Genomic DNA, 12,971 nt, shown 5'->3' with positions numbered 1-12,971 from the left:
GCAGCCCCTTGCTAATGAACTATTTTAGTTTGAAATTGATATTTATTCAAATTGAGTATTTTAAAATCTAATTTGTGTAATATTCATCAACCTAGTGATGTGGTGACTCGTTACATAGCTATGTACCCACTCGAGGTGATTTTCTTGCAACACGTGTCTTGTGTATTACAATCCGAAATCTGGAACTCTTCCAGTCGTAACTGACCCTACCCACTAATCCCTACTTGGGCTGCGATGGGGAGACTTGTTCCTTTGGGAGACTTAGCCCCCTCACCCGCGTAAATTATCTTTATTTGATGACTCCTTTTTGCCTTTTTCGTATATTAAGTATACGTAAAGGCTATCGGAAAGATCCGATCCTATAGGATCACTCCAAAATCGAACTTTTTAAATAAGGCGCGGAGACCCATAGTGTTATAAATCAACCGACTCACCTCGACGAATTGAGGTGATGCCTGTATGTGTATATGTATTTTTGTATGTATGTGTGTGTGTACATGTACAAACATGTGAGGCACACTTTTTAGTACTTAGCATCATCCGAGCTCGCCACAAAGTGCAATCGACGCAGAATGCGGTCTTGTTGTTCCCTATGAAAAACTCGCCCAATCGGCTATTGAGTTCTAGAGTTATTGGAAAAACATTGTTTTTGGTCCTCCCTTGGAGAAAAATCCAAAATTATTTTTTCAGAAATTGTTACAGTGCATTCAAATGACCGCAAATAGATACGAATTGATGGAAATAAGGGAATCTATTCCTTTAAAGTGTTATTTCAACCTCTCTCATGTGTTTTTCTCATTTTCATAATGTGCTAGAAAGGCACAATGGCCGATTTTTGAAAGGATAATTTGCTCCAATAATTTTCACATGCATGATAGCCTGGCAACCGGTCGATATGAACTGTGATTAGACGCTGGTTTCGCAGGCCTTTGAATAGCTATTACTTTGACCAGATTTGCAGATTTCTAACCCCTTTTGGTTTATCGTGGTCATTTGCTGACCCTTCCTCCCATGATCACGTGTTTTCCTAGAACGATTTTTTTTAAATTTGGAAGTTAGTCAGTCAAGTTCAACTGATCTGTCTACAAATTTTTTAGTCCTTTTTTATATTATAACTAAACTAACACTGTAATCGTTTTTCTGGGATTATATTTCAAATGAAAGTTCTTGTGTTTGATGCAGAAGCTTAAGTTTCTTCTGAAATGTCATCAATTTTGAAAGTTTAGCTTTATGTGGTATGTGTGGTGATTTGCCGCGAAATCATTCGGTTCAAATGATTTACTTTTGTTTCAGAAATAACCTCGGATTATTTAATTATTTTAGACAGAGTCTTGAGAGTTCTTTGGCCTTTGAGTTATGTTTTACAACCTAATACCGCCATCGAAGGTGACAATGGGTCTGGGGGGTGAGAATGGGTCATCGCTCTCACCGGCAGCCTGGAGCTCGGATAGCAAAATCGTTCAAAACGGTCTCTTATATTTGAGTCTTCTTGCGCTCAGATACATTCAATCTATTCAATAAGCATTCTAAGTCTTTGAAACAGTGACCCATTCTCACCCCCATTTGACCCAAGGTCACCCCCGATGGCGGTGCTTGAAGTTACCTCAAAAGTCTGCTATTCATGTTATTTGGCAAATAATAAAATTTCATTGCCGTATTTTTTAATTTAAGAATTTACGTGGAGAGTAAGGATTATAAAAGTTTCAAAATTTTACTAGAAAGAGACGCAACTTTCGTCCTTTAACGCTGTATGGAGACTCAAGATTCTGTTAGCTTTAAGATGATTGATTTATGTTTCTGACCAGCCAAAAGCTAATCACCCCCATTCTTGTTTACGGACGAACGAAACTTTCGAACGAATGCAGTTCGTTCGAATCGTTTCCCCATTTGATTTTGCTGGCGTAAACGAGAATGCGCATCAGCTTTCGTTCGAAAGCGCGTTCGTACGTAAACAAGAATAAAAGTGAATACTCTAATAGAAAATTGAGAAAAAAAATCTTTTAAGTTCTGGAATTCAGATTGTTTTTCAATGAATTTTCAATCAAATCGAGTCAAGTACGAGACACTGAAGATGGTCTTACTGTTAAGGTCAAAATACGTATCTGTTAAGTTACAGTTAAGTAGTGGAATTAAATGGGATAGTACAAATTTGTCTTATGATAAGTGAAGACATTCCACTCTAAATATTTTTTTCATGAATTTCAAAAACTTGTCGAAAATATATTATCAATTTCCCACCTTATCGGCCGCGACGATTTGAAATCGTCGCAAAACAAATTGACGCCAAAATCGTCGCCAGCAGAAATGGCCATAAGATCTGTCAAATCAACTGTGAACAAAATTTTATATACTCAATAATCACATTATTTCCCAAAATTGAGCCCTGTTTTTAATGCAGATTGACATTATTTACTAATAAAACTAACATAATTTTAGAATAAAGATGTTGGCGACGATTTTGATAGTGCCTAAAAAATGGTCGGCGCGTTTTGTTACCAAGGAAACAGACAATATTTGTTTAAGGACATTAACACCCATTTTTGATAGCATCATTTTGCATTATTTTTTCATAGCCTTTCTTTAGAAATAAGTTTCTTCTCTAGGTTTCATATTGCTTTCATGACACTCTTCAAATTTATTCCAAAATTGTTCCCAACATTGAGGCAGAGTATCTTTATTTGAGAAGCTATTTTCGGTTTGGAAATTGTCTCGATTTCCCTGGTCATAAAAGTATCATCGTATTAGCCTCATGATACAAGAATGCAAAAATGGTAACTTGGCTTAGAAACGTCGCGGCTAATAACTGTGGAAGTGCTGAACAACACTAAGCAGCGAGGCAGCAATTTCTCAGTGGGGGTATGTAATGGTGGCTCAAGTCGATTCAGTATTTTGGGGATGTTTTCAATATTGAAAAAAAAAAATCTAGCAAGAGATATAAATGCCAAAAATCATCGCAACAACCTCTAAACGGAAGTTCTTGGTGTGCTCTAGAAGTGTTGTGAACATTGCGATTCGTTCCGTTCACGTTTTCACCATAATAAAGTGTGTAACAAGCCCCACGTTACAATTATTTTATAACAAACATAAAGATTAACTACCAACATGTAACAAATAACAGGGCTGGTAGCGATCGAAGCCACTCAAAATAGTAACTCTAGTGACCAAAGCTGACGAAAAAAGGGACCAAATAGTGACTTTCAGTTGCAGAAAAAGTGACCAAATAGTGACTTCCAATTTCAGTTTAAGTTCGATGAGACGAAATCGAGCGTTTTTGGGTCGAAGGAGAATAATTTTTCCGTAATTTGTGGAGGAAAACATCTTTCACTCACCACTCTTAGAACATCTCTTAGAACAAACTCAGAAAAGAAACGAAAATCGTACACGCTAACTTTTATCTACTCAGTGACTATTTTTTTTTCTTTGTCTGTCATAGAGCTCGGACCTTGTCGTGTTTGCAGGTGTTCACCCGGAATAAAGAAATTTGAAACAAATCGTTTACCGCTAACTTTACAGGAGATTTATTACTTTTAAAGATAAACCGCGAAATGATACCGGACGCGTTAACTTTGCGACACGCGGCTTTTTTATTTTACATTCAACTGACAGCTCGTATACACTAAAAAAAGTTGTGTGTTTAAAATTGATAGGATTGCATATATAATATTTCTTCTCTCTTTACTAAAGTAATTCTAATGGTTGCACTATGGAGAAAATCTCAGAGGTGGGCGACGTTGTCTCTCCGAACGGCGCAATATCAGTGGTGAACTTTCACGTGAACGCTCTGCACTACTACAAGGGGTGAGGAACCGTGCTCCTGGCGTATCGAACCCATCGGTAGACGCCCCCGACATTGAACTGGTCTCTTGTTCGAGTTGCGATTCTTGAGACGTCACGATGCCTCCGTGAAAATGCATTCGACGAGATTGCTCACCTGTTTCGTATGATCTTGATCCGCTTGACGGATGGGTGCACTCGTTGTCATAGAAACGTCGCATTTGATCAACATGACGTTTCAGATGTTTTCCTTCGTAGACAATGTCATAGTGCAAATCACCCAAACGAGAAGCAACAACTCCTAAAATCCACTTGTCCATCCGAAGATTCCCATAAAGGCAGTAGACTCGCTGTCCCGGTGTGAAAGAACGGAATGTTGATTCAAACGATGCTCGTTGTTTTTCGGCTGTCTTCGTGCTGATATCTTGCGGCTTGACGAGATCCATCCGAGTCCGAATGTTCCGACCAAGAAATAATTTCGCTGGTGATTCTCCAGTTTCAGCATGAGGAGCTTTTCGGTATTGCAGCAGGAATTCGTTGATATTCACCCTTATTCTTGTTTACGTACGAACGCGCTTTCGAACGAAAACTAATGCGCATTCTCGTTTACGCAAGCAAAATTAAATGGAGAAACGATTCGAACGAACTGCATTCGTTCGAAAGTTTCGTTCGTCCGTAAACAAGAATAGAGGTGATTGGCTTGCAGAGAATTTTTTGTCGTTCCCATAGCTTTGAGAGCTCTCTCAACGGTTTGGACGTAACGCTCGGCTTGCCCATTCGTGGCCGGATGATACGGTGCAGAAAGTATATGGAATTTCACCCGCGCTGCTGGAGAAACGACTTGAATTCCTCGGCAGTGAACTGCGGACCGTTGTCCGACACAACTGTTACTGGTGATCCGTAGGCAGCGAATAATCCGTCGAGAAGATTGACAGTTGCAGCAGCTGTAGTTGAGTTGGTTATTTGAACTTCGACCCATTTGCTATACGCATCCACAATGACCAGCAGCATTGCTCCCGCTACTGGGCCAGCATAATCAACATGGATGCGCTCCCATGGACCCTTTGGGTACTCCCAATGATGGCTGCTAAACCTCGGAGGTGATGGTGCATGCCGTGCGTATTCCGTGCAGGATCTTGCTAGGCCCTCGATATCTGCATCTATTCCTGGCCAATACACAAAAGAACGTGCCATGCCTTTCATTTTAACGATTCCGATGTGAGCAACGTGCAGGTCGTTTAGGATCGTTTGTCGAAGAGTTGGTGGTATAACGACACGATGCTCGAAGAGTAGACAATTGCCTGTCAAGGTGATTGGCTTGGAATTCTGGAGCAGTAGTCGGCATTCGTGTTCTGACCGGTCGGCTTATAGACCACGTCGAAGTTAAAGTGAGCCAGATAATCGGCGTAGTTTGCCATTCGACTGATGCAGAGCGTAGGAAGCGACTTCTCTGGATGCAGGATTTGGGTGAGCGGCTTGTGATCCGTTATCAGCGTGAACTTACGTGCATAAAGGTAATGAAAGAATTTCTTCACCGCCCATACTATAGCCAGAGCCTCCTTGTCGATTTGCGGATATCGTTGCTCTGTGACGGACATGGCGCAGCTGGCGTATGCTATTGGTCGCTCCGTTCCGTTGTTCAGTCGATGCGAGAGGACCGCACCGAGTCCAGTTTTGCTGGCGTCCGTTGCTAGAATCAGCGGTAATGATGGGTCGTACTGCATGAGCACTTGCGGTGAGACTAGAACCTCTTTCAAGTCATAATAGGCCTTGTTTGCTTCGGGTGTCCATTTGAACGGATCGGCAAGTAACATGTCGCGCAAACTTTTAGCCCTTGAAGAGAGATTGGGATGAACGCACAATAATAGGTTGCCTTACCTAAGAACAGCTGCAATTCTTCCGGGTTGACGGCCGTGGTGCATCACGAATCGCTCCGACGTGTTTTCCTGATTTGTGTAGGCCGTGACGATCAATCCTATGACCTAGGCATTCAAGCGATGACGTAGCGAAGATGCATTTTGATCGGTTCAGTCGCAGACTATTTTGCTTCATCCTGTCCATCGTTGCGGTAAGAGCAAGCAGCAGCTCGTCGAAGTTGTTTGCAAAAACAATGACATCGTCGTAAAAGCTGACAACGTGGGTCAACCCTTGAAGAATGGACTCCATACGTCGCTGCCAAATGGCTGGGATACTGGCAGCTCCATACACGGCTCTCGTAGGACGAATGAGTCCGTGCGTCGGAGTGTTGAGAGTGAGCACATGGCGGAACTCATCATCGATTGGCAGGTGCGTGTAGGCATCGGTTACGTCTAGGTGGCAAAACAAGGCAGCTCCTCTCATCTTGTTGAAGATCGTTTCAATTTTGGGTATAGGATGCTCGTCAATGATCATCCTTGGGTTGACTGTTGGTTTATAGTTGCCGGTTATTCGAATACCTCCGTTCTTCTTTATGACAATATGAGTTGGCGATGCCCACTCGAGTGATCTACTCTCTCGTAGAATCCAGATGCAAGTTTCTTATCGATCTCCGTGGCATACCGATCACGAAGTGCAATAGGGCACGTCCTGTGCCCTCGTGAAAACTGGAGAGACTCCTGATTTGAGATGGACTTTCGCTGGAGGTCCCACGAGCTTACCTGGAACGTCGCTAAAGATACTGTCGAAGTTGTCCAGAAGTTTTGACAGCTGCGCTGATTGATACACAGTTACATCGGTGCTCGTGAGGGATTTGATGGCCGTGTCCGAAGAGAACATTCGATTCAAGTTAATTTCACCAACGAAGGGAGTTATCCATTCGCGCCCGAAGAGAGAGTCGGATTCTCCGGACACTACGTATATGTTTAGTCTGTGCGTTGCAGATCCGACGGATACGTCTACAGGTAGTCGACCTAAACAGTTTATGTGATGACCAGTGTAGCTCGAAAATTGTCTGTCCGTTGGCAGCAGCGAAAACTCCGGCTTTATACTGCGTAGCTTTGATTCTCCTATGATTCCACATGGCGCTCCGGTGTCCAGTTCCATCTGTAGGTGGTGGCCATCGATTTCCACATCGATCATTTTCTTTTCAGTATATGGGATGTTGCGAACCTGACTGAGCGACTGTACCAAGTCGATTTCCGAAGCTGGTTCGTCTTGCGATTGCACCTGATCGGTAGATGAGTGTTGAGACCGGTAGTTTCTTGATCTGCAGACTTTGGCTATGTGCCCCATCCTACAACAGATGTTGCACCTAACGTCGCGAAAACGACATTGACTCCGCAGATGGTGTCCGCCACAGCCGTTGCAGAAAGTTGATCCACCAGCACTGTTCGGAAGAACTCTAGTTCGTTGTTCGTCGGCTGACGCACTCCGGGATTGGTTCTCGTGTAGCTTCCGATGGAAGGGTGGCGATCGATAACGAGGTTGGGCAAACTTCTTCGTCTTCGGCTTCTCGTAGCCAAGCTTGTTGGTTGCTTCCGCATACGTCGATGGCGTCCCACTGTTGATTTCTCGTGCCGTGTTCCGGGTTGCTTTCAGAGTGTGCGCGATCTCGTACACAGCATTGAAAGTAATCGGGTTCTTTGCGATGATTTCATCACAGACATCCCGTGCTTCCAGTCCGTGTAAAAGTTGTTCGATAAGCATCCGGTCCAGAAAATCTCCATACTCACAGTAGGCAGCACCTTGCTTTAGTCGAAGGACGAACTGTGCAACGGATTCGCCTTTTTGCTGAACGATGTGCCTGAATTTGACGCTCTCGACGAACTTATTCCTTGTACGATCGAAGTGGTTCACCAAGGTGGTGCGTAGCTCCATGTAGGGAATCTCGGCAGGATTACGAGGAGTGACGAGGAACTTCAAGGCATTGTTCAACTCTGCCCCCATGTGGACTCTTGCAAAATTTGCATACTGGGCTTCCTGGATGTGGCTCAGCTGTAGTGCCCACTCGAACCGGTTGAAGTAATCGGCGACGGAAGTTTCTCCTGTTGAGTGGTATTCGGGCATTGTGAACGACGGTACTTTCGGTGGTGGAGCAGCAGCATCTCCAACCGGAATCTGTTGACCAGCGCTCGCCTGTTCAACGGCACTTCCAATAGATGCTTTGAGGGCCTGTGCAATCATTGCGGACAACGCCTCCATGAATTCGGGACTCGTGGTGGCCATTCTTGGCAGCAGAAAGAATATGCTTTCGGTGAAACACTAACCTCACTCCCGTAGCGCGAGAAGTGTTCGACCAATCCCACTTCTGTCACCAATTGTCGTGTTTGCAGGTGTTCACCCGGAATAAAGAAATTTGAAACAAATCGTTTACCGCTAACTTTACAGGAGATTTATTACTTTTAAAGATAAACCGCAAAATGATACCGGACGCGTTAACTTCGCGACACGCGGCTTTTTTTTATTTTACATTCAACTGACAGCTCGTATACACTAAGAAAAGTTGTGTGTTTAAAATTGATAGGATTGCATATATAATAGACCTAGTTGATCCATCTCGCTCTACTCAGTGACTAAGAAAAATTGTATTGTCCTCTCTTTTAACTATGAGTAGTCTTGCAAGCAAATCACATTTTTACGCCGCTGGAAGTGACCGAAATATGGTTATCAGATCACACATAGTACCTGTTTTTCTTTCCCGAGAATGATTTCTCGGCGAAATAATTGGATTAGCTAAACACCTACTTTAGAAAAAAGCAGAGAATTCTACGATTTGTCACTGGTACCACGTAAGTTTTTGGCATTTTAGTGCGACAGGAACAACAGTGCGGATCGTTTTGGAAGAAAACGAAACAAAAATTATGAAGATTCATGTACAACGAGCCTGGTAGTGAACGCTCGTCCTCCTGCTTGTAATGACGACCATGTTCTCTGAATTTTTAAATATTATTCCTACAAAATACGCAGATTTTCCGACTTGCTGCGTATTCATGAACGATTTTTGCTATGGAATTAAATAGCGTATGCCATCTTCAAAATTGGGGAGACTTGAATCCCTTTCTATGATATCTAATCAATAAATATTTATGTAGAGCAAACCCTTCATTACATCTGTCCAGTTACAAAAATAGAGAACAAATTATATTTTCTTGAATTTTCTAGACAAATTTTTATATAGATGACTAATGACGGATCAAGTCTCCTCAAATTGAGGCTTGTCAAAATCCAAAAATCCTGAAATTGGGGATTTAATGTTGGCATTTTTATCAATGAAGATCAATCAGCATATTTATGGATTTGTGCTCTGACATAAATGATAGCATTTGATCATTATTGGGAGAAGTTATTCAAATTTTGCGTGGCCACTAAAAACATCTTGAGGAGGAACAAAACACAGTAAATAATAGAGTAAATGAGGTTGTCTTGTCAATCAAAAAAAAAAATCGCCACATAACAATCATTTGTCTAGAGGATCTATTATAAACATACGGTATAGCAATACTACTTTAGTTCTTGGTAAAACAGGGGAAAAGCATGTATCCCAAGGGGTCAAGTCTCCCCACCTTCCCCTACTGTATAAAGATTGAGTTTTACAATCTTGAAATCGAAAGGTCAACTGCTTGCATGACTGTAAACCAATTTATCAAATTGTGACGTAAAACACCTTCAACTAGCTACTGGTGGAATGCCAATAAGAGCAGCGAGTTAAATGGCTGGGGTAGTTTTAGTGCTTTCATTTTTCCAAGATCCGTAATTTCATTTCTTCCATGAACAAAGCATCATCCGATGGATACATAAAGCTTTATAAATCTTGGTCAATAGTTTCAAAATAGTTGAAAATAGTGACTTTTGCGAGAAAAGTGACTTTAGTGACTTGAGGTCGAAAAAAGAGACTTTTTAGTGACTAGGCCGAAAAAAGTGACCAAGTCACTAAAAAGTGACCCGCTACCAGGCCTGAAATAACAAATTAAAATAATGCACGTTCCCTCCGGGTGCCCTGAGAGAGACGGCTTGGTGGTGCCCATTACGGGAAATGCCGAGGTTTCATATGAGATTTTGGTCCATCAGTCAAATCCCGCATGTATATTTTTATTGCGTATTGCGCTTTTTGTATAGGGGTCGTTCAAAAATTACGTCCAAGGTTTGAGGGGGGGAGGGGGGTCCGAATTTTGTGACAATTTGTGACAGGGGGAGGGAGGGGGGATCGTCTTTTGTGACGTCCACCCTAAAAAAAAATTGAAAGTATTTTAGGGACAATTTGCATTTTAAAAACATACATTCAAATTGTTCAAGAAATTGTTAGTAAGGGACATAACTCACTATGCTATTGTAAAAGTAGTGTAGGAAAATGAAAAACTTAAATAATCACCAAAATAAAAACTGACACATGTACGTACAGGGGGAGGGGGGGTTCATTAATTTGTGACAGTTTGTGACATGAGGGGGGGAGGGGGGTTGAAAATTCCGAAAAACGATGGACGTAATTTTTGAACGATCCCATACAGCAATTAGTTTGCTGTATTCATAGCTGAGCCTTTGTACAGGATTCTTATCCTATTTGGGCACCCCGAATCAATTAATGCCATTTGGCATCAACGATTCGATGTCTGTGTCTGGAACAAACTTGAGACAAATCCCAACTAAACATTTTATTGCCTACCTTCAGGCTTTCCTCTTGAGTCCAGACACTGACTCAACTAACAAAACCGACGAAATCTAACACAAATGACACAGACTCAATCGAATATTTACAACCATTCGAACAACATAAAACCAACCGTAACACAACCTTATCCAACATCACAGATTTTTCATGAATCGGAGAGCCGATTCATGAAAAATTCTTAAGTCAGCTAGTGACGAAAAATCTGACTAGAGGACTAACAGACTGGAAACTTAACCTAAGCCACAAATCTCAAAAACTTAATCTATTCTAAAACTTCATAAACGGTAGCGAATCCTACCAAAAGTTGTCTGAACGCCAACGAGTCTTGGCAAATTGTCCTATAATCAGATTCTTTACTACACCAAACTAACTCTGTTGATCCTACAATTAAATTGGATTACAAATGATTCTCGCGAAAAATCAAATGAATCCCACACTAAACAATCACACGCTATGTTTAAAGGCAACTATTATGCAAAGTGAATGCACCTCGGATGTTAAGCCGTTAGATCATAGTTTTTGACCTCTAGTTTAAGAATCTGCATCGATTAAAATATTTCATCGGTGAAATTTTGACTTTTTTACTATTTAAGGTAATATTTTTAACCTAAAACCTTCTCTGATTTTTTGAAAATTTTTGAAACAAGTTAGGGTAAACTGGGGTAATATGCACCCCCGGGGCAAAACGACCTTTTGGGATTTTTAGCGGTGTTCCAGAGATATTTTCAAGAATGTTTACTACTGGACTGGTAGTTCGAGATCCGAACTACATGCGCTGTGGTAAATACTCTCGAGAAACTGCCGAAAATGTATTCAAAAATGCCAAAGGGTCGTTTTGCCCCGGGGGTGCATATTACCCCAGTTTCCCCTATATAAAATCCAACCACTACTTTTTTTTCCTGATGCTTTAAGAAACATTTTCATATAAAAACATTTTTCATATGATGAAAATAGTAGAAGTTATATTAAAATTACTGCCAGTCTCAAATGTTCTTACGGTTTATTATGAATAGATCTGTAGCCTTCCTTAGCCGTGCGGTAAGATGCACTGCTACACTGCAAGACCATGCTAAAAGTGGCTGGGTTCGATTCCCGGTCTTGTCTAGGAAATATTCTCACCTTCCCTGGGCATAAAGTATCATCGTAGCCTCATGATATACGAATGCGAAAATGGTAGCTTGGACTAGAATAGAAACCTCGCAGTTAATAACTAGTGCATTTAGCACTAAACACTAAACTCTGCATAAACACTAAACACTAAACTCCGAGGCGGCATATGTCAGAGTGGTTGATGTAATTCCAATAAGAAGAAATATTATTAAATTTAAGAACATAATATCACTCTTTAACATTTCAAATCAACAAAAAATTAAAACTACGAACTAGTTCAAGGTAGTGTTTATGTATGTTCTGTATTTCAAACTTGATTGAACCTCAATGGACGTCTGCATTATGTGACCACTCTTTTATGCTCCCACCGTGGATAACAGTTTGCATACTGTTCGTGGTTATCTGGCATTTTGTAGTTTTGATAGATAGTATAGAAATTTCTGTGGATGGCTTCCGTTGTTTGCTCCGTATAGTTTGTAAGACCTTCCTGTGATGCGCTCTATTCAAGAACATGGAATTTCAAAATAAGATCTATCCAACTGGGACAAAAAGCTCTAAAACTAAAACACTAAAACAGCAATCAACTACCTGTGGTAGATTCTCCAATACCTTGTAATAACCATTGCATTATTTTCCTTTCAAAACACCCCGTTTAAAAAAAGACTTCGGCAGTAACGCCCAGTGAAATCAAGTTGAGCGTGATGAGTTGCGTTGACCTTTGATGTCCAGACTTCAGATTTGTCTGGATGTTTTTTTTTGCTGCAGAGCCGAAGATTTGGTAGACCAATCGCATCAGCTAATTTAGCGCTGGAGGAGGGTTTTTGTCTAAAATTGTGTCATAGTCTCCTCCTTCCAGAAAATGATTATGAACATTGAACACAATTAAAATATAATTCCTTGGCCTATCCAGCGTTAAATTCTGTTGCTATGGTAACAAGTGGTGCAGGGTTGCTGTTTTTTTTTAATAAACACATATGAGATATGCAGTTACATACACAAGAATTCGCTATCGAAAATGAAATATATGTTCGGTGTCAACAGTATTTTTAGTATAACTTCTGCTACTTTGATCATATGAAAATTGTTTTTATATGAAAATTTTCCTTGAAGTATCAGGAAAAAAATGTTGTGCCTAGATTTTATATAACATGCTTCAAAAATTTTTAAAAAATCAGAAAAGATTTTTAGGTTGAAAATATCTTTTTAAATGGTAAAAAAGTGAAATTTTCACCGATGAAATATTTCAATCGACACGGATCCTTAAACTAGAGGTCAAAAACTATGACCTAACGGGTTAACATCCGAGGTGCATTAACTTTGCATAATAGTTGCCTTTAAACATAGCGTGAATCAAATCGATTCTTGTCGTAATCTTAAATCGTCATTCTTATCATTGTGGGTTATTTAGCTGGGCGCCAGTGTAACAGGCCCCACGTTACAATTATTTTATAACAACATAAAGATTAACTACCAACATGTACAAATAACAAATTAAAATAATGCA

The 12,971-nt window shown here is 40.8% G+C and overlaps 2 protein-coding genes across 2 annotated transcripts; both read right to left on the bottom strand.

Annotated features, from left to right (window-relative positions):
* Window positions 1-4,590: 4,590 nt before the first annotated feature.
* LOC134221993 (uncharacterized protein K02A2.6-like) lies at window positions 4,591-4,977 on the bottom strand. Its single transcript, XM_062701150.1, has one exon. It carries the CDS (start codon window positions 4,975-4,977, stop codon window positions 4,591-4,593), a length of 387 nt encoding a protein of 128 aa, XP_062557134.1.
* A 675-nt stretch (window positions 4,978-5,652) lies between these two features.
* LOC134221992 (uncharacterized protein K02A2.6-like) lies at window positions 5,653-6,165 on the bottom strand. The gene has a single exon (XM_062701149.1). It carries the CDS (start codon window positions 6,163-6,165, stop codon window positions 5,653-5,655), a length of 513 nt encoding a protein of 170 aa, XP_062557133.1.
* Between the last annotated feature and the right edge of the window lie 6,806 nt (window positions 6,166-12,971).

This window comes from Armigeres subalbatus, chromosome 3, assembly GCF_024139115.2.
Source record: "Armigeres subalbatus isolate Guangzhou_Male chromosome 3, GZ_Asu_2, whole genome shotgun sequence".
Taxonomy (NCBI): Eukaryota; Metazoa; Arthropoda; class Insecta; order Diptera; family Culicidae; genus Armigeres; species Armigeres subalbatus.
Note: the sequence above shows the minus strand (reverse complement) of the source record. Positions and strands in the feature narration are given on the sequence as shown.

Coding starts and splice junctions, on each gene's coding strand:
- LOC134221993 (XM_062701150.1), bottom strand. CDS start 4,977: ATGAAAGGCATGGCACGTTCTTTTGTGTATTGGCCAGGAATAGATGCA.
- LOC134221992 (XM_062701149.1), bottom strand. CDS start 6,165: ATGATCATTGACGAGCATCCTATACCCAAAATTGAAACGATCTTCAAC.